The following is a 22,341-nucleotide window of genomic DNA, read 5'->3' on the forward strand; positions in this document are numbered from 1 at the left end:
GAGGATCCTGAAGGAAATATTGGCTATTTGATCAATGATGAAATAGTTTAATATGTGTGTTTGTTAAGTATTCATGTGAATAATTTTACTGTGCATGTACTTTTACTCATTATTATTATTATTATTATTATTATTATTATTATTATTATTATTATTATTATTATTATTATTATTATTATCATTATTATTATTATTATTATTTGTTTTTGAAGAAAAATGGCAAGGATATATTCTGAAGATATTTGCCTTGCGGATAGTGCAAGTTCGCACACTATTCTTAAAAGTAATATATATTTTACCCATCTTGTGTCAAAAGAAGAATGTGTTAATACTATTATTGGTTCGGGCAATGTGATAGAAGGCTCCGGAAGAGCTATAATTTTGTTTCCTGGAGGAACAAAATTCATAATAAATAATGCACTATTGTCTACCAAGTCTCGAAGAAACTTATTGAGCTTTAAAGATATTCGCCGAAATGGATATCATATTGAGACTATGAATGAGGGAAATCATGAGTACTTATGTATCACAACTCATGATTCAAATAAGAAAGTTATATTAGAAAAATTACCCTCACTTTCATCTGGGTTATATTATACCAAGATTAGTGCAATTGAATCACATGCCATTGTAAAAGTTTACTAGTCCAAATGATTTCATAACTTGGCACGACCGATTGGGTCATTTGGGAACAACCATGATGAGGAGAATTATTGAAAACTCACATGGAGATTCACTAAAGAATCAGAAGATTCTTAAAATTAGTGAATTTTGTTGTACTGCATGTTCTCAAGGAAAGTTAATTTTAAGACCATCACCAGTAAAAGTTGGATTTGAGTCCCCTGAATTCCTAGAAAGGATTCAAGGTGATATATGTGGACCTATTCATCCACCAAGTGGATCTTTTAGATATTTTATGGTCTTGATAGACGCATCTTCGAGATGGTCACATGTGTGCTTATTGTCCTCTCGCAACCTGGCATTTGTAAGATTACTGGCTCAAATTATTCGATTAAAAGCACCATTTCTAGAAAATCTAATCAAAGCAATTTGTCTTGATAATGCTGGTGAATTTACTTCCCAAGCTTTTGATGCTTATTGTATGGCTAATGGAATAAGTGTTGAACATCTAGTAGCTTATGTTCACACACAAAATGGGTTAGCAGAATCACTTATTAAACGCCTCCAATTGATTGCTAGACCTTTGCTTGTGAGAATAAATCTCCCAACCTCGGTTTGGGGGCATTGTTTTACATGCCGCAGCACTTATTCATTTGAGGCCAACGAGTTACTATCAGTTCTCTCCTATGAAATTAACTTTTGGCCAGCAGCCAAATATTTTTCATTTAAAAATATTCGGGTGTGCGATATATGTTCCCATTGCACCACCTAATCGCACCAAAATGGGACCCCAAAGAAAATTGGGGATATATGTTGGATATGATTCTCTCTCTATAGTGAGGTATCTTGAGATACAAACCGGAGATGTATTTAAAGCCAGGTTTGCGGATTGTCATTTTGATGAATCAAAATTTCCAACATTAGGAGGAGAAAATAAGCTTCGTGAAAAGGAACTTAATTGGAATGCATCATCCTTGATACATTTAGATCCTCAATCAGGGTAATGTGAACTAGAAGTTCAAAAGATTATACATTTGCAAAGAATAGCAAATGAATTGCCCGATACATTTTCCGATACAAAGAGAATAACCAAATCTTATATACCAGCGGAAAATGTCCCAATTCGAATTGATGTCCCAGTAGGACAAGTAGCCACTGAAGCAAATTCACGCCAGAAGCATGGCAGGGCGAAAAATGTCCCAATTTGAATTGATGTCCCAGTATGACAAATAGCCAATGAAGCAAATACACGCCAAAAGTGTGGCAGGCCTATCGGTTCCAAAGATAAAAATCCTCGAAAGAGAAAAGATGTAAATATTATTCCTGTTGAAAAAGACACAGTAAAGACACCTGCAGTTGTCCAAAATTCTGATATAATTTTAATGCCAAAAGACGTTTAAGTACCTGAAATTGTGAAAATGATGAGATCTCGATAAATTATGTCTTTACAGGAGAGAAATAGAACCGAAATAAGACAATTGTCAATGAAATACTTGCATATAATGTGGCATTAAATATCATGCATGAAAGTAAGGATCTTGAGCCAAGATCAGTCGAAGAATGTCGACAAATGAATGATTGGCCAAAATGGAAAGAAGCCATAAAGGCTGAGTTAGACTCACTTGCAAAACGTGAAGTCTTTGGACCTGTAGTCCATACACCTGAAGATGTAAAACCTGTTGGATACCGATGGGTATTTGTGAGAAAATGAAATGAGAAAAATGAAGTTGTGCGCTACAAAGCCTGACTTGTGGCACAAGGTTTTTCACAAAGGCCCGGTATAGATTATGAAGAAACGTATTCCCCTGTAGTGGATGCGATAACATTGCGTTATTTGGTCAGTTTATCTGCATATCATAAACTGCATATGCATTTAATGGATGTGGTAACAGCCTATTTGTACGGCTCATTAGATCGGGATATCTATATAAAAGTCCCTGAAGGACTAAAGATATCTAAACCATCCAGTGAATATTCGCAAAGGTTATACTCAGTTAAATTGCAAAGATCTTTATATGGTCTAAAGCAATCTGGACAAATGTGGTATAATCGTCTTACTGAGTATCTGGCCAAAAACGGATTCAAGAATGATGATATCTGCCCTTGTGTTTTCATAAAGAAAACTGCATCTAGATTTATCATTATTGTTATGTACGTTGATGATTTAAATATCATTGGAACTCTTGAAGAGATTCCAACAATTATAAAAACTCTAAAGGAGGAGTTTGAGATGAAAGATCTTGGAAAGACTAAATTTTGTCTCGGCCTGCAGATCGAGCATACAAAAAATGGGATCTTTATTCATCAAACAACATACACAAAAAAGATATTGAAAAGATTTTATATGGATAAGTCACATCCATTAAGTATCCAAATGATTGTAAGATCTTTAGATGTGGAAAATGATCAATTCCGTCATAAAGAAGAGAATGAAGATATCCTTGGTCCTGAAGTACCATATCTTAGTGCCATTGGAGCACTAATATATCTTGCTAATAATACGCGACCTTCACATCATTCGCGATGAATTTACTAGCAAGATATAATTCCTTTCCAACCAGAAGACATGGGAGTGGAATCAAACAAAATTTTCGATATCTTCATGGAACGGTTGATATGGGATTGTTTTATCCCTATGGATCCAAGTCACAACTAGTTGTCTATGCAGATGCTGGATACTTGTCTGATCCACATAAAGGGAGATCTCAAACAGGATACCTGTTCACATATGGTGATACAGCTATATCATGGAGGTCCACGAAACAGACGATAGCAGCAACCTCCTCTAATCATGCTAAAATACTGGCAATTCATGAAGCTAGTCACGAGTGTTTTTGGCTGAGGAGTTTGATTCAATATATTCTGTCGTCATGTGGACTGATTGATCATAAGATAGCTCCAACTGTCCTATTTGAAGATAATACAGCATGCATTGCTCAACTTAAAGGCGGATACATCAAAGGCGATAAAACAAAGCATATTTCTCCCAAATTCTTCTTCACTCGTGATCTTCAAAATCAAGGGACAATTGATGTCCAACAGATCCGTTCAAGTGACAATCTGGCAGATTTATTCACAAAGTCACTCCCAAAATTCTCCTTTGAAAGATTGGTACATGAGATTGGGATGCGCCGATTTCGAGACATTAAATGATGTCGGCAAGAGGGGGAGACTGTACTCTTTTTTCCTTAATCAGATTTTTTTCTATTGGATTTTTCTTGACAAGGTTTTTAATGAGGCAGTCCCTATCACAAAGGATATTGTACTCTTTTTCCTTCACTAAGGTTTTTTCCCACTGGATTTTTCTTTAGTAAGGTTTTAACGAGGCAATAATCCTAAATGGACATCCAAGGGGGAGTGTTGTGATAAGAAGAAAAGTGGATGTCCATTGAATGGTTCAACCTTTTTCCACGATAAATGATCATGTTACTAAAAGAACCTCATTAAATGAAGGTTGAAAAATAAATCCTTCATACATGTATAAATAGGACATGATCTGAAGTCATATACGTACAAGTAATAAAAACAATTCTCTATCCTTTCTTATGTTACAAATATTACTCTCTCCTTCTCTTTTATTTTTGTGTGATTTTAAACTATAATAATTATAATATCTATAAATATATAGATTACTTATATTATAGTGAGATAAGAGCATATTTATTTCTCTATTTTATATTTACGTCTTCCTTATTTATGTATTTATTTCACAACAAGAATCTATTTTTGAAAAAACAATGACACCAGCAGAAAGTTTTAAAGTTTGTGTCTCATTGTAAACAAAAAAAAAAAAAAAAAAAACGTGTCTCATTTAAATTAGTTAATAATTCTAATTAATATTTAATGAAATTTTTTGTATTAGGCCAGTTACTGAAATTTTTGGATTGGACTTGGGAGCTAACTTTTTACGTTAGTTCAACGTTTTGTTGCCGTGATAACAAATTTTAGGTTTAAAAATTATTATTAATTAATAAAACTAATAAAACTATATTAATTTGTTAAAAATTTTGTTTTATCAATTTGAATAATATAAATTTAATTTATCCTGTGTAAATTACTATGACTTGAAAACTTTATTTGGTAAAATTTTTTAATAAATTTTTTTTTCTTCGCGCATAAATTTGATGTAATACTAGAAAAAAATTAAAAATAATAGTAATAGTTTCTTTAATATAGAAATATATATTAGCACTTAATTGAAAAAAATTGTAATAAGTCATGTAAAAGAGGGAATAGACATTATTTCATGACTATTTCCACCATCTTTTAATTTTTTTTTATTATCACATTAAATTTACGTAACAAAATATTTTAAAGGTATAGTATATTTGTACCATTATTTTTTAAAAAAAATAATGTAAAATGCTTTTCATTTTATTTTTTGTCACTCAGGATAAATTAAATTTATATTATTTGAAATTATAAAAAAATTGTCTTTAATAAATCAATCTAATTTTATTATATATATAACTAAAAAGTTTTGTTCAAAACTTTTTTTAAAGATAATAGTATTTTGTAAATATTCATAATTACAATATAAAATAAGAATAGTAAAAATATTATATAATAAAATTTTATTTAACAAAATCAATACAAATAATAATTTTTAAACAAAGAAAAGTTTTATATTGACATAGAAAGTATGACATCAAATTCAAGTCCAGAATTCAACTAATGTTATGGTCGAACACCAAAAAAAAGTTATTAATACTAATTAAATTCAATTTATCTAATTTAAAGGATGCAATTATGCAAAGAGTAGTAAAATTGTTAACATTTTCTACATGCATTCTGTTTTTCGCTGCAACAATTTAAATGGTGGGCCATCAATAATAATTTGTTCATCAATGCGGGTAAGGTAAAGTCCAATCTCATTTCAATATCTCAAATCTATACATGTAAAAATTTTTTATCATCTACATAGAACTTTTTTATATAAATAAATATTAAAAAAATATTATTTTTGAAAATACGCACCGTGAAATCTCTTCCACAAATGCGCAGGGCCACTTCTTGGGAAACGCCTGCGAAATGGGTTTGCACTTCAATTTCAAGGTGGAGTCAACGAAATGGAGCTGACACTGGCAGGTATCACCATTTCGTGGCTACCATCAACGAAATGCAGCATTTTAAACCCAGCGCACACGAAGTGGAGCATGTCAAGGGAAGCATTGGACAACTAGCAGAGATGTTACCAGTGAGTGAGTTATCGCTAACATCAAAAGACTGAAACATTGGACAACTACCAATAGAAGGAGGAATAGAACCTGAAAGCTTGTTATTGAAGAGATAAACACCTCTAAGATTTGGAAGGAATCCTAAAAAAAAAGGGACAGAACCAGCAAGAACATTGTCATGGAGACTCAGCTTCCTGAGTGCTTGGCTGACCAATTTTCTGAGATTCTTCCACCTAAACCCCTCTATGGAAGCTGAATTGCAATGACTTCACTATTGACACACTTGATACCTGTCCAACCACCAGAACAAGCACCAATACCACTGTCATTCCAGTTCCTCAGAACCCCTTTGAAGTCAATGAACTCATGCTTGATGGCCGTCAAGGCCTGGTAATCTGATTGTGTCACAATCACTCCATCATACAGGTGGCATGCAACAGGTTCAATGGTAGAAGCCAAAACATGAATGAACATGAAAATGGCCAAAGAATCTATGTTGGTTTCTTTACTACTACCTTTAACGTGGAAACCCTTGACATGCCAACTACTGCTATAAACAAAAATTCTCACTTTCTGAGACCAAGTTTAGAGTAGTAGCTAGTTTAGTATGACAATAGAAAAAGAAGAAAGAGGGGTGAAGGAAGAGCAAAGTGAGAGGGTGTGTTAAAAGGAGATGGAGTACGGTTTCTCATGAATGCATGTGATTGAAGAAAAGATGGGGGGTGGGGTTATTGTTATTGATTCATGTGGTAGAATGAGTCAAAGGGTACTAACCCTGACTTAGAACCAATTCGTGACTGCCGCCCCTGATTTCACCAATTTGCAGACGCTAGCCACTAAATGGCTGCTGCACCATTTCGTGTGCGCCGTACCAGAGGTGGCCCCTGCTGCTGTTAGGCTCATTTCGCTGGCGTCGGAACTGAGTTGACGGGGAACTCCATTTCGCAGGCGATGGCATTGATTTGGCCCTGCGTATTTGTGGAACAATTTCATGCAGTGCGTATTTCAGAAATTAATGTTTTTTAAATATATATTTATATAAAAAAGCCATCTACATAGTAGCATTGGCAAAAAAAAAAAAGCATTTCCTTTTTGGGTTTTCTAATGTGTGATCCTGCGTTCTGAATTTTGATTCAATCTTTGCTTAGCTTTGGCTTTTCTAGCTGCTCCTCCCATATCCCCATAATCTAGGTATGCATTCTTTAACATATTTCTTTCCTAATTATGGGAATATCCTCATGATCTAGGTATGCATGCTTTAACACATTTTTTTCTTAATTATGGGAATGCATACTAGTAGAAGACGTCATATTATTATTATGCAAATATCTCTAAACAAGGTAAGATAGTAGGTAAATTATACAGTGTAAAGATGTGAGTTTATAGATTTTTTTTAATGAAATGAAAGAGATTGAAAAAAATTAGGATTTACATTTTGAATATTAATAAAATAATAAAAACAACTATAAAAAAATTATATAATAGAATATACAGTAGAATTTCTTAAGGTAGTAAGGTAGTAATTACGAATTTACGATAGAATCAACTTTTATTTTCTTTGGCCGTTTAGTTGATAATTAAGGAGAATTATTGTATGTTGTAAGTAGTTGTAACAATCTGAAAAAAAAAATAGAGAAAGAAGTGAAATTTTAATTTGCATGATGATAGGAATAATAATAGAAACATGCATACCATACGTACATGCATTATTATTGCTTAACAAAAAATTAATCCCTATAATGTTACTAGTAGTACAAAAATAAAGATCTCTAATAGATTCTTTAGCATTTAAATTTTTAATAATATGCATTTAAATTTTTAATAATATTAAGGGTAAAGTATATTTTTTGTTTCTAAAATTTGATAAAATTTTTAAAAATATTCTTAAGTTTTATTTTGTTTCAATTTGTATCAAATATACCCATAGCGGCTAATTTTTTAAAAAAATTTTAGACCAAATCAACAACAATTTCATAAGAACAACCCTCAACACAAGCAAATCAAGCATAATTTTCATGCATTATTGTTAGATTGATCTTAAATTTTTTAAAAATTTAGCCGTAGAGCATATATTTGATGCAAATTGAAAATTTTTGGGACAAAATTAAAACAAAATAAAACTTAAAAATATTTTTAAAATTTTTACCAAACTTTAGGGATAAAAAATAAATTTTATCCTAATATATATATATATATATATATATATATATATATGAAAAAAGGAGGAGTTAATCTTTAAATTAAATTTATTAGTAGTTTAATTTTGCGAGTTGTATTTTGAAAGAGTCAATAGCAAAATCAAACATCCCAACCTCAATCTAAAACTGTAATCCTACAATTGAATACTAAAAATTCAATAATAAAAGTTATAGCATTGTTGTCAACTTCCATGATCAACTCTTCTAATTGACAAAACTCTATATACAGAACTGAGAAGACAAATACATCAAGGAATGGATACTAGAATATTTATCTAATATATCATTTGAAAGAAAATAAAATTAAAAAAAAAAAGGTTAATGCTGAAAAATAAATTGTACAAGATCTATATATAAAAAAATTTAAAATAGTTGTATATAGAGATTTAAAAAATATAAAAGTGAAGGGAGGTGTAGTCTAGCATGTGGTGTGATTAGTGATTGGGTTGCAAGATGGAAGAAGTGTGTTGGAGTTTGCAGGAGACATAAGCTATAAGGAACCACCAAAATGGTCTTTTCCTCTTATTCTTTGGTGTTTCTAGTTTTCGTTGTTGTCTGAACTTGTCATCCAATTTTTGTTTAGCTTCTCTGGCTGCTCCTCCCATATCCTCATCTAGATCCTCATGCTTTAACGCTTTTCTTTTATTTTCTTTCTATAGAAAAAAAATATATATATTAGAATGCATCGATTTCCATTATCAAAAAGTATAATCAAGTAAAGAAAGAACAACTACCGGTGAAATTGAGGGGAGTGATGAAGGTAACATGAGAGATTTGAAATTGGTTGTGTAATACAAAGAGAAAGAGTGCCTTGTTGAATAATTGTCTTCAACAGCGTTACTATGCAAGCGTCTCCTTCGAGCACATTCAACTCCAGGAAGCATTCCAGCCATTATAGGAGATTGATACAGAATCTGAGAATGAAGCCAAGCTAACAAGAATCTGTGTGTATTTAATCCCTTATTTAACTGTTGTATTGTCAAAATACAGCATAGCCCACAGAAAAGGATATTTTTTTTTAATTAAAATACATGAAAACTGGTGAAGATTCGCCGAAGGCTACCAATTAAGAACCATCCTCGAAATTTCGGATTCAAATTATGTTAAACATGGGGCCAGTCAAATTTACTGTGTTTAATTTTTTTTAATTTACCTTTTTAATAATTTTTTTAGATATCCTAACAAATATCGATTAACAAATTAATTCCAGAACATTATGAAAGGTACGTAAATCTTTTAAAATATTTTATGTAAAAATAATAAATAAGATATTACATTTTTTTACCTTGATTAATAAATATTTTAATATATTAATTATTTTAATTAAATTTATTAAAATATTTAACAACTTTTCATTATTGTCAGCTTTGTTATATGGATAGTCATCCATTTGTATTAGATTACATTAAGATATCTAGATCTTTTCTTTCTTGTATTTTTTACTGTCTTATTTTACTTGGATCGTTTCTTAAATGGAGTTCAATTTAGTTTTTACAAAATTAAAGTCGGCCAATTTTTCAATGAATTCAAACAAAAAGTTAATTATAAAATATGGGTAAAAGAAACTGATAAAATTAATAAACAAAAAGTAAATCAGTAAAATAAAAAAACAATCGTGGACCCAGACGAGACACTCGAAATTCTCTCTTTTGTTTACACTTTTCTTGTCATGATATTAAAAAAAAGTTCGGTAATTGTCAATCCAAAGAATTTTATACAACAACGTTATATGAACCCTTAATGTGTGTTGGATACAGTAAAGGAGTAAAGGAAAATAGAAGATAAAAAGAGACCCCAAATATGCAATCAACCTAAGGTTGTAACTTGTTTACTAATAAGCGAAAGGGGAATGCTAGGTACAATGAGTTTGTTAAATAATATGAACAACTACGAATCAAATAAAAACACACTACACCTCCAAATTAATCTTTTAAATTTTAATATTAAAATAATTATTTGTACACTAATAAAATGAACATCCAATATATCTATTATTTACATTGTTTAATATTTTTATTGTTTACCTATATTTTTCCTAAGCGAAAACAGCATATATAATAGCAAATGGATTTGACAAAACACACTGCGAATCAGATATAAAAAGTGAATGCAGCAAGCAATACTAAACATACACCATGGTCACTACTTCCAACTCCATGCAATCGTTTTAGACCTCAATACAGCATCAAAGGTTGCTTCAATGATTTGTGGCACAATGTTGTGTCTTGAAAATTTGCAAGAGGATAGCCTACACAGTAATACTGATCTGAGTGTGTCATTTTTGCAAATCCAAATGAGTTTGTCCAAGTTTCTACTAAATAAGGAGCAGCAGGCAATAGCAACCTCTCAACACCCAACTTAACCAACAGCTTCTCAAGCTGATCCATCAGAATTCGACACATTCCCCGGTTTCGATACTGGTCCCTGGTCGCGACAAGCGGCACTTCTGCAAGCTTTTGGCCATAAATCCTTGTGTTTGCAACAGAGATCACCTCATCATTCCTCTCTAGAATCACAGTGTAGAACCCTGTAAAGTTCATACGTGGCAGCAATGAATATCTGCTGAACATAATATCTGCAGCAAAGTCTCTTCCAAATACAGGATCTATGATGGGCTCAAAACACTCATGAATTATTCCAAGTGCGACATTTAGCTTGCTCTCCATTTCAGTAATGGTTCCATCGTCATCATTGTCATTAGTGCTTTTCTTGAGGCTCGTCAACAATGTCCAAGTTAGATTACCATCACCCACAGGAATTGGTTTTCCCAACATGTTATTCAGTGTCAAAAATATCTTGTGACAATCTTCATTGCAAAACCAATCGGTTTCCATGTTCAGAAAAGCAAAGCCTCTAGAAGCTAAACATCCAATGTGGAATCTGCGTTGACACTGATAACAAGCTATAAAATTGTTAGCCGAATGACTTTCCTCTCTACAAGAATCTTCTATGCATTTGGGACGGTTGCAAATTCTGCAAGAGCATGAAGGGCAGAACCAATCACCAGGGGGAACATGATCAAGGCCAATACATTCGGCGTGGAATGACGCCGGACAGTGATCACAGAGAAGAATGAAACCCCCCTGGAGACAAATTGAACAAATGGAATCATTTTCATGATGATGATCATTATCCCCATTGTTGTTAGCCTTGATCATCATCAATGCTTGTTTTTGGCAATCCAACAAAGACCTTTTATCTTGTTCCAAGAAGATACTAGCAGAGGGAGGTTGACCTTTGCAACCGGCATGAGCCTGGAATTGAGAGAGTGTGTATAAAGAATCACAACAATGGCAGAAAATACCAGAACGAAACAGCTTCCCTCTCTTCACCAATTCTCCACGGCAGAAAACCCACGCCTCCTGCGCCACCACATTGTTGTCCATCAGCCAAGAAAGAATCGTTCTTGGATTCCGATTATCAGAAGAACTCCGTCTCCTTACTTTTCTTGCAGCATTAGGACTTTCACCAGAACGAGGACTTACTAAATTGGATACTTGCGTCTCCGGAAGAGTCCAATCTTCATCGTCACTCGGTTTCTTGCGTCTCCGAGGCCTACCACCGGTTACCTTGGAACTCGTTGGTTGTTCAGCAGAAGATGGTGATCCTTGCAATGAATTGGAACTAGATGAAGAATCTTTCTTTTTCTCTTCAATGCAGGCTTTGCATGCAGTTCTGAGAGAAATATAGGTCTTACCAGAAGGGGATTTGTAACGAAGTTCCCAGCGAGTTTTCTTGTCGCAATAAGAAAGGGTCCAACCCAACGAAACGAGGTGTTTCTTCGCCTTCAACCTCAGGTCAAAATCGTGTCTTTGATCCTTTGATTGGTACCATTCCACAGCACCAGGGCAATTCTCTCCTTTAATTCTGATATCAGGAGGGGGTTTACGAGTCAGTGACATTGTTTTAAGTAATAAAAAGGGACAGAGTAAATAAAGAGTACTATAAATAAATTTTATTGATTATTGATGGATTGAAAATTGTAAACTATAAAGGTAAAATTAAGTATATATAGAATATTGGCTTATGAAAGATAAATGTAAAAAGATAAGATAAAAATAAAATAAAATAAAAATTATAATTATAATTAAATTTGTATATTCTGTTGAGCGTAAGATATCTTTCTTATATTTTCTTCTAGCTTATTCTATTTATTAGCAAAAAAATGACAAAATCTATCTTTGGGCTGGTATATTTTTGATACTGCTCCTCCAGATATTACTTTAGTTTTAGATTTTGATTGTATGGAATCTTTGTCTAAGAAGATCTTGAGTAATTTTTTTTTTGTTTTTTTTGTAGCTCTTTTTGTTTTTTTTTTTTTGAGGTCGTTGACTCCTGGTCATCAAAAAATTTAAACTGTCAGATGATCTAATTTAATTAAAATAAATATAAATATTATATATAAAAATATTATCATATAATTAATTATTTTTTTATAAAAATTAAATTTTGTCTAACACATTATTTTTTAAATCGAGTTCAACTTAGTTTTCATGAAATTAAAGTCACTCAATTTTTTTTGATGAATTCAAATAAAAATTTAGTTATACAATATCGGTTAAAAAAAAGGTAAATTAATAAAGAGAAAGCAAATCAGTAAAATCGGTTTGTTTTTGCAAAAGATTATTAATAATAATTTTTTATTTTAAATAATTATATTTTATATATATATTAAAAAGTTAGTTAATATTAAATTTTAAACCATTGTTTCTTGTTCGTGGACCCAAGACATCTCTCATGCTCCACATTCAGACCCACTATTTTTAAATTTGAACTAAAATAAAATGATTTGCTCAATACAAATGTTAAAACTAATAATAAAAATTCTAATCAAATTTAAATATAATATTACTATCCTTTAACTATACTAAATTGTTTTAATATACTAAATAAAAATATTTTGTCATATTAAAAAAAATTAAAAAGATAAATAAAGTACTCATATTGTATTTTATTGTGAAACATATTTAAGATTTATTTGGACGTTATTTTTTTTAAAAAAATTAATAATATTTTTGTAAAATATTCTTTTTATAGAAAATAAAAATAATTTTATATTTAGATATATTATGTATTATTCCACCACTGCACGAGAACAATTTTCTCCTTTAATTCTGATCTCAGGAAAAAGTTTACGAGTCAGTAATATTGTTTCAAGTAATAAAACGAAAAGAGTACATAAAGAGAGTATAATAAAAAAATTTTATTGAGGGATAAAGACAAATTGAATCATGCATGAGTATAGATTTGCTGATAACAAACCTAACAATAGGCCTCTTGGTTGTGACTTGGGTAACAAAAAAAACTCTCTAAGAGTATGTCAATTATTTTTTATCATCCATATTAAATATACACTAACAATCCATCATCATATAAAATATATACATATTTATAAACTAATATTAATAGTTAATTTTTTAATTTTTACCTTTTTTATTATTGATAACTTGTAAATTTTATGCGATGTTTAATTATATGTAAACACATATTAGTTACTTATTAATTTGTTTAGATACGAGGAAGATTATTTTGATAAAATTTGGCTAATTTGATTTGGATGATTTTGTGCAGCTTGATGATTGGGTATTGTGCCGAATCTACAAGAAGAACAACACACTTAATAAAGTCGGCCAATTTTTGGATCAATTCAAACAAAAAGTTAGTTATATAATATCCGTAAAAGAAATTGATAAAATTAATAAACAAAAAGTAAATCAGTAAAATCGTTTTTTTTTAATAAAAAATTAATTAATATTAATTTTTTTAAAAAACACAATTGATTCCTGTCGGTAGATCCAGACGAAACACTCGAAATTCTCTCTTTTGTTAACACCAAGATTTTATTTTTGATCATGTTGTCATTGTTTTTTTTTCGTTTTCAGTTTATTCATTCGGACTCCATAATTTGTTTTATTGTATTTAAGCCCAAATGTTTGAATCGCTCTAACTTTATAGCTCAATGGTATTTGTTCACATTGGCCCGAACTGCATTATTACAGAGTACGAGGATGACCAATCACAGTAGCAGGTTCTTGTTTTATTGTACTAAAAATGAAAAAACAAAAGGTTTACTTATATCTAATAATTAATTTAGTAGGGATTGTGAGGATAAAGGCGAACTGGGAGGTTGTTTGTAGGCATGGGGAATGGATCAATGACAATTTTCTCATGAGGAATCAACATTTTCCATTTGAAGCGTTTCACCAAATTGTGGACGAAAACCATTATGACTAGGCGTGCATACTCGTTTCCTGGGCACATTCTTGGTCCTCCACCGAATGGCACAAATGTGTAGGGAGCTGGTCCATTTCCTTCGAATCTACTTGGATCAAATTTCTCTGGCTCCGGAAAATACTTTGCACTCTTATGTGTTGAATTTGCACTCCAAAACAACTACATACATAAATCACATCAATCTTATAATATAGGAAAGGTGGATTCTATAGTGCCATTTATTGTTGTGCCTAAATTGCCTAACTTACTTTTATAAGTAAAAGATAAAATGTAAAAAATAAAAATAAAATATTTAAAATTTATTAAATATTATTTTTTTTTTATTTTTTTTTAGTAAGTTAAGTACCAAGTCTTAGGCACCATAGCATTCAACTATAGAAAAATGCATGGAAAGATAAGAGTGTACACCCTAGTTAGGGTTTTAATGTAGAGGAATGCTAGGGAGGCCAGCAACTTTGTGATTTGTAGCCATCAAATGGTTTTAATGGTGTGAGATGAGTGTGAGATTTCATCCAATGGCTCACTTTTCTTTGCTGGTTACATGCTGGTCAGAATTTAACAAAGTTACTGGTTCTCTAGACTTTTCTTTTAATGTATATATAGATAGATATTAGCTTGTTACCTTCCATCCTTTTGGAATTGAGAAACCATTGAAGGTAAAGTCATGAAGGGCTTCCCTGAAACCTCCAGGAGCTATAGGAGTCATTCTCATAGCTTCACAAGCTACGTTCCATGAGTATCTCATCTTGTTGATGTCATTCCAATTCAACAAATCTCCTTCTAATTTTGATTTTCCTATTTCCATTTGCTCTGAACAAATTCCACATACATCACAATCTTATATACAAATAAGAATAATTGCCATATATACAAGCTTGATATATGGACTACCTTGATAGACTCTATCATATATGTGAGGGAACTCAGCAAGGTATTTGACAATTAAAGTGCAGGTAGAACTAACAGTGTCATAGCTTCCAAACAAGAGTCCAAGCATCTGATCAGCAATTAACCATTCATCAATCATATAGTCTCCATTTTTATTATTGCCGCACATGAACAACATGTGAGACAATATGTCTTGTGTTGGGGACGCATTCCCTTCACTTAGATCCACCTTCCTTTGCCTTATGATTCCTATAAGATCCTTCCTTATCGATTTGCTTGCTTTGATTGCTTTGTTGAAGTTAGTTCCGGGAAAGTCAATAGGCAACGATATCAACCCTGCACCCACATGCTTAAAATGCTTTGCCAGCTTTGTTACGTGCTTCTCCTCCTCAATGCTTACCAACAAACGATATGACAACAACAACGTGTACCTATATTACACTCCTCAATGCATACACCATTTTCAAATTCAATTAACTCATTTCTATTACTACAAATTTCATTTATTAAATTAAATAATGAATAAATAATAGTAACTACTCATACTAACTTATTTTCGTATAAAGACAATAGACAAAATTATCATCTAACTTAACAAAATAGGAATAATAGATAAAAATATACATAAATTTTTATATGATAGACAAATATACATTTTAATTTTTTAATGAGTCATCTGAATACACTAATATTAAGTTTTATTGTTATTTTTATCTTTTTATTTGAGAAACTTTTTCAACAATAGTAAATATCAGATGACTTTATGCATTGTATGATGTGAATTTTTTTAATGACACAGTAAAAACTAAATGATAAATTATTAAATTTATTAAATTTAAATAATTGAAAAAAAATTCAAGTGACATAAAATTTTCATTCTCCTTTTTCTTTTTCTAAAAAATGAATGTGGATAAAGAATTGCAACTCATAAATAGGAATAGTAATGTAGCTTGTAAATTTTTTTATTCAAATTTAACAAATTCAATAATTTATCATTTAGTTTTTATATATATGTCATCAAAAGGTTACATTACACAATGCACACAAAGTCATCATCTGGCAGTCACTACTGTTAAAAAAATTATTCATACCATAAAAAGATAAAAATGACAACAAAACTTAATATTATTGTGTAAAATTAGAATATACATTTGTTCACCATAAAAAAATTTATATGTATTTTTATCCATTTTGCCAACCAAATATATTATCCTTATACAAAGAGAAATTCACGTGAGTAGTAGTGACTATAAACGAAAGTGAAATTTCTAAAAATTGAAGTATGTTGATTAGGGTTTCACCTCTTGACTAAAGGGTATACAGAGACTTGAAAGTTGTGTTCCCAAAGGGAAGCAAAGTGGGTGTGTGCCATGGAGTCGACGACAGAAACGTAACGTTGGAGTGCTTGAGGCTTTATGAACTGAGGGAGCATGGTTCTGACCTTCTTGGCAGCATCTCCATTGGAGCTGGTGTCATGAAACGAAGAGGGAAACAACTTGTGCACATTGTCGGGCATCCACAGCCTCACCAGCTTGTTCTCATTCGAGAATAACAACTTGTTACCCTCGGCTCCACCCATCACAACCGTTGGTTCCCCTAACAGCGATGTCTTGAACAATTCTGATGAATACTTTGCCGTCCGGTCGAACACAAACTTCTCCGGCTCTCCTTTCCACCCGGTCGACAAGAACTCCAAGGTCTCCCCCATAATGGGGTACCCCATTGTCCCTGGTGGTAATTTCGGAGCGATAAATGGAAACACGTGACGGAACAAGAGGAATAGGAAGAGGAATAGAGAAAGGAAACAAACCCAGAGAAGGATGTTCATTATGATCAAGTACATATTTTAAGAGGATCGGAGGATATGTTGTTGCAATGTATTTTGGTCACCATGGCTATTTATATACTTGCACTGCCGCTAGGCCTCTTGTGGGGGCCACCTGCAACCACCACAACTTGGTCATTTCGGCAAATTAACCACCACATATCAAACTTTGTGGTCCTCTTGGGCAAATTTCCAAAACCAAACAAGAGAACAATATATACAAGAGATGGATGCAAGGGAAGAAAATACATTAGAATTTGTAAAAAGATATAATAATAATAATAATAAGGGAAGAAAATAAATTAGAATTTGTGAAGAATATAATTACTGGAAAGTTCTATGGTGACATAGAAGGTAGTAATTAAGAGTGATCAAGAGTTGACTAACTTATAAGAAGAGCACAGGTGGTGATACAATGGAACGCTTCAAAAGAGATTCAAACTGTTGCCGTCATAAATACAAGAAAGGTAATCATATCACTGGGATACTTCTTATTGTTATATAGACAAATTATAATATATATATATATATATATATATATATATATATATAATTTATTTTACTTATATTCAATTTTTTTTAAAGTCTTATTTTAAAATTATTTATATTTTATTTAACTATAAATTTTATTAAATATATACAAATTAAAAAGATAAACAAAAAATTTATTAATCACAATTTATTTTTTTATGATTATATGATATCTATTAATATTATTTTTTTAAAAAATACTTGTAGTATATAATAATAGGTAAAAACTCACATACATTCGTCTTCATATAAAGTTAATAGTTGAAAAAATTTAGATGATATTTAGTCAAACTTATTAAATCATCTAGTGATTTTTAAATATCAACTTCACATAAAAATAATTGTATGTGAGTTTTCACTTATAATAATAGAATAATACAATAATATAAACTAATTAATAAAGTATTAAATTTTGAAAATAATAAAAAAATAATTAAATTTTTTTAATTATTTAATTATACTAGGTTAATCGGTTTGATCAATGACTTACTGATTGAACCAACCGAGTGACCTAGTTTTATATAAAATTAATAGTTTTATAATTACAAAATGAATATAAACTGATTTTGGGTTCACCAAGGACCTTTCGGATCTAGCGCTCTAATACCATGTCATGATACCACTCATCCCAAAAGTTTTAGTTGATGAGAAAAGATAACACTAATGGTTATATCTCTAATACTCCCTAAACCTCCATTGTACACATTATACAAATATTTCATTAGCTCCTCGTACTTTCCCTTGACTAAATTACCGTAATAATAAGGCACTGAAACAAAATGCATGACAAAATGTTGTGTATCATTACAACCACCACCTTCATAAAACCAAAACAAAACAAAAACACACGCGACTTCAAGTCTAGGTAGAGAATTAAACACCAAAAGAAATTATGGCCATTATTTATTGCATGATGGTTTGTTGTTTATAAGAGGTAGGTGGTCTGATCTAGTCAGCTTTGTGAGGAAAAAGACGAAGTGGTAGATGATTTGCAGGCACAGGGGAAGGATCAACAACGATCTTCTCATGAGGAATAATCAAAGCTTGCCATTTGAAGCGTTTCAGCAAATTGTGCAGGAACACCATTATTACTACCCTCGCATACTCGTTTCCTGGCCAAAAGTGTAAGAAGCTGGTCCATTATTTCCTTCGAATTTCTCTGGTTCTGGGAACTACTTTTCTCTTATGTGTTGAATGTGCGTTCCAAAACAACCAGTAACAATAACCACCAATTCAAATCATCACTACCTTCCATCCTTTTGGAATGTAAAGTCATGGATGGCTTCCCTGAAACCTCCACCTGCTATAGGGTTGATATATATAAGCAATCATCATCATTGTATGCACGTACGTGGATACAATTTACTGGAAAATTGGACAAACCATTATAAATTGCGTTCATATTTACTGGAAAATCAAGCTATTATAAAATTTATTTTAATTTTATTCTTCACATAAGAAAGGATCATTTTTTCGAGTCCCTCAAACAGAAGAATTAGCAGGAGTCATGATCTGTAGATACTTTGTGAGAAATCATCATTATTCTGGCGTGAACCGATATAATTTCTAATTAAATGCGATGAAGATTGATACAACTGAGTCACGGTCATAATAAAAGCAAAACCGATCCATGCATATGCTCCTCGTACCATGATTTTAGGAGAATGTTGTTACTCAATTTAATTTGGAAAGTATGAGTAGCCAATGGAATATTTATACAATGTATACAATGGAGGTTTAGTGAGTATTAGAGATATAATTATTAGTGTTACATTTTCTCATCAGTTGAAACTTTTGGGATGAGTGGTATCATGACATGATATTAGAGCGCTAAATCCGAAAGGTCAAGAGTTCAATCCTTGGTGAACCCCAAAATCAATTTAAACTTTTGAAAAGATGTTTATTATCGCTAGTACTCGGATGGTTATTCTAGATAATATGGGGATGTTCATTTTATAACTCAATAGCTCATTGTACAAATAATCCATTGTCTCTCTAGCGGGATCCAATTAATTTTTCTTCAAATGTACGTGATATTGCTTCACTTTAAAGTTTAAATTACTAGCACATGATGATTATTGGTTGACCTGGAATAATTTAGTCAGCATCGCTTATATATGACGATGAATATTGAAGATTAACCATACATGGAAAGATAAACACTAGAACATATACATACGTAGATGCACCTATATAAAATGTAGGTGAATACTACAATGAAGATGTTATAATTGTCTTTATGTGAAGATGTATTTTTTTTATCATTAGATGATGAATTGAAGGGTTTGATTTTGATATGTTCAAAAGTATTATCTTTCTCTAAAGTGTGGCCAAACAAATAAAGTACACTTTTAACACAAGACTCTTCATAAGAAGATGTTTTTAACATCTTCATTTGAGTAGGTGCCTAAAATGTAATATGCACCTATATATTAGATGTCAGTCTAATATCAATTAATATATATAATATATATATATATTAAAATATTTAAACTATTATTTTTATAATGGCAACAACTCGTATGTAACAAAAACAATTAAATGCCATAAGTTTCTACCTTTTTATTCATGTAACCGCATATAACAATATTAAATATTATTTGTGTGACTTTATTATCATAAATTCATAATAATGCTGGAATTAAGTGTATATATGCAAAGAATAAATTATATAAAACTATTAAATTAAAAAAAAGGTAAAAATCAATAAAATTTATTATTTTAATATTTTTAAATATTGTTAATTAAAAATAATAAATTCTGACTAATATAACATGCCTGTAAGTATAAAGGGTAAATGTGAAAGAAAATGGAAAGTAAAACCAAAAGGAAGATGGGCCAAGTAATAATTGGTTTTTGATTAGCATTAGCAGTACAGTTATGCAAATGCACCACCCACCAACTCTTTCAATGTACGCACTGACTCACACTAGTGGCAACAAACTGCTACGATATTTACCACCCTGAATTGACGCAAACACCCTTCCTTATAATGCGATACTCCCGAAACTAGTCTCCTCCTTTTCTAACAGAGGCCCGTTTCATTTTCGGCCGTTCCTTTTCGTGACCACCCACCGCAACCTCCGTGCCCTTTCTCGTCATTTCAGTTCCCCTCTCACTTATTTACTACAATTCATTCTCTCTTTCTCTCTCTATTTCTCTCTCGTTCATGGCGGCAGAAGATTCCAGTCCAGGATCGCCTCACTCTCTCAAACACAAGCTCAGATCCTCCCTTTGTTTATCATGTTGCTTCCCTCAAATCCTCCACCACCACCGCGTGCAGCCAAGGATTGTTCGGAGTGCCTCGCTTCACAGCAAGTCCCGCTCCAACGATTTCCCGCAAATCAAGGAAAAGTGCTGCAACTTCATCGCACGCATCGGCCGCCACCATCACCATCATCGCCGCCACTCCGCCGATTTCCACTACGACGCTTTCAGTTACGCCTTGAATTTCGAGGATGAAGCAAGCGATGACAGGTCCGTCGATGATCTCAGGAGTTTCTCAGCGAGGCTACCGCAGTCTCCGCCTCCGAAAGAATCTCCGGTCCCGGCCAAGACCGCATCCGCAACCGTGGAAATCGCCGCTCTTAGTTGATCTATAATGTAGCATCCAGATCTGAAAACGCCGAAGATAATTTCTGGTTGCAGTTCAGTGCAGCTTAAGCAGCCGCAGTAGTACCGGTTCAAAACCAAATCGCCGCCGCAAGAAGCTTTTTAAAGTAGGTTTTATTTTCTTTTCTTCCGTTTTTATTATTAGATTCCATAAATGTTGTATATAACGTCATTGTGAGATCCGCCAGCGGAATGAAAAACGTAAACAGGGATTAGATAAAAAGCATAAAAGTGAAAGGATAAAAGGCTGAAAGTGCGAAGTTGATGATGCTATGTGTTGGTACCATTTTTTTTTTCCTCAACTGCTTTGTTTTGTTACTATTGGATGATGCGTAGAACTTTGTATATAAATGCAAATATTGAAATGGAGACAATACCGGACAGATAGCTGAAACTCTGGTAAATGACGACGATATTCTTGTATCGTCATGCTCTTGTAGCGAATGATTAGAAGTATACTTTAATAGTATTACATTTTCACTCAAACTTAGTAATGTTATTTGCACAAAATATAAAAATGGTTGTTTATTTATAAGATGTTCATTTCATTTATTTAACTGTTTATTTTATTTTAGACGTTTATAAAATTAATTTTTTCGGTCTTTAGGCATTTATAAATTTAAGGTTGTAATAAGTGGATTAAAAAATATATATTTGATTGAGGACCTGGGCTTCAGCCCGTTATAACACAAAAATAAGAATTGATTGAGCACCCTAATTTTGTAGGGATGGTTTGGGTGACAATATTGAGAATATGCACTTTATCTACGGATATCCAACCCAACTCCACTTGATCGATAGGATTATTATTTATTAATTTGATTAGCAGTGGGTAAGATAGAATTTTGGTAGAATTTTTGTGTGAGTTAGATAGGGTGCTAGTTAAATCTCAACTCTATCCGACTAACTTACACCCTATATATGTATGTTATATAGTTATATAAAAATATGTTTTCATTCGATATTAAATCAAAGACCTCTCAATAAATACAAAAAATCTTTAATTACTAAAATAAGATTATTAATTGATAATTTAATATTTTTTTATATAAAAATCAATTTTATAAATTATTATTAAATTATATAATAATATTACATATTTTTTGTAACCCATAAAATCCTATGTGAAGATTAAGAATGAATAAGATTGAGTTAGAATATTCTCAATTTACAAATAAAATTAAGATTGGCTCCAAATTTTACTCTCCATTGTCACCCTTATTTAGACACAAAATAGTAATTATTGTTATAATAT

General features: G+C 31.7%; 4 protein-coding genes across 4 annotated transcripts; 1 reads left to right on the top strand and 3 right to left on the bottom strand.

Annotated features, from left to right (window-relative positions):
- Positions 1-8,172: 8,172 nt before the first annotated feature.
- On the bottom strand, positions 8,173-8,975 carry LOC148578865 (uncharacterized). Its single transcript, XM_088500129.1, has 2 exons — positions 8,731-8,975; positions 8,173-8,649 (listed from the first exon to the last, which is right to left on the bottom strand). The coding sequence occupies exons 1-2, from the start codon at positions 8,887-8,889 to the stop codon at positions 8,431-8,433; spliced, it is 378 nt and encodes a 125-aa protein (XP_088356255.1). The 5' UTR covers positions 8,890-8,975; the 3' UTR covers positions 8,173-8,430.
- A 1,195-nt stretch (positions 8,976-10,170) lies between these two features.
- Positions 10,171-13,987, bottom strand: LOC107615397 (increased DNA methylation 1-like). Its single transcript, XM_088503239.1, has 3 exons — positions 13,971-13,987; positions 11,694-11,938; positions 10,171-11,603 (listed from the first exon to the last, which is right to left on the bottom strand). Exons 1-3 carry the CDS (start codon positions 13,985-13,987, stop codon positions 10,171-10,173), a joined length of 1,695 nt encoding a protein of 564 aa, XP_088359365.1.
- A 99-nt stretch (positions 13,988-14,086) lies between these two features.
- LOC107615408 (beta-amyrin 28-monooxygenase-like) lies at positions 14,087-16,961 on the bottom strand. Its single transcript, XM_016317474.3, has 4 exons — positions 16,420-16,961; positions 15,122-15,549; positions 14,853-15,040; positions 14,087-14,389 (listed from the first exon to the last, which is right to left on the bottom strand). The coding sequence occupies exons 1-4, from the start codon at positions 16,959-16,961 to the stop codon at positions 14,087-14,089; spliced, it is 1,461 nt and encodes a 486-aa protein (XP_016172960.1).
- A 3,355-nt stretch (positions 16,962-20,316) lies between these two features.
- On the top strand, positions 20,317-21,616 carry LOC107615415 (uncharacterized). Its single transcript, XM_088500134.1, has one exon. It carries the CDS (start codon positions 20,644-20,646, stop codon positions 21,067-21,069), a length of 426 nt encoding a protein of 141 aa, XP_088356260.1. The 5' UTR covers positions 20,317-20,643; the 3' UTR covers positions 21,070-21,616.
- The last annotated feature ends 725 nt before the right edge of the window (positions 21,617-22,341 follow it).

The sequence above is a fragment of the Arachis ipaensis genome, chromosome B1, assembly GCF_059453495.1.
Source record: "Arachis ipaensis isolate K30076 ecotype BB chromosome B1, ASM5945349v1, whole genome shotgun sequence".
Lineage (NCBI taxonomy): Eukaryota > Viridiplantae > Streptophyta > Magnoliopsida > Fabales > Fabaceae > Arachis > Arachis ipaensis.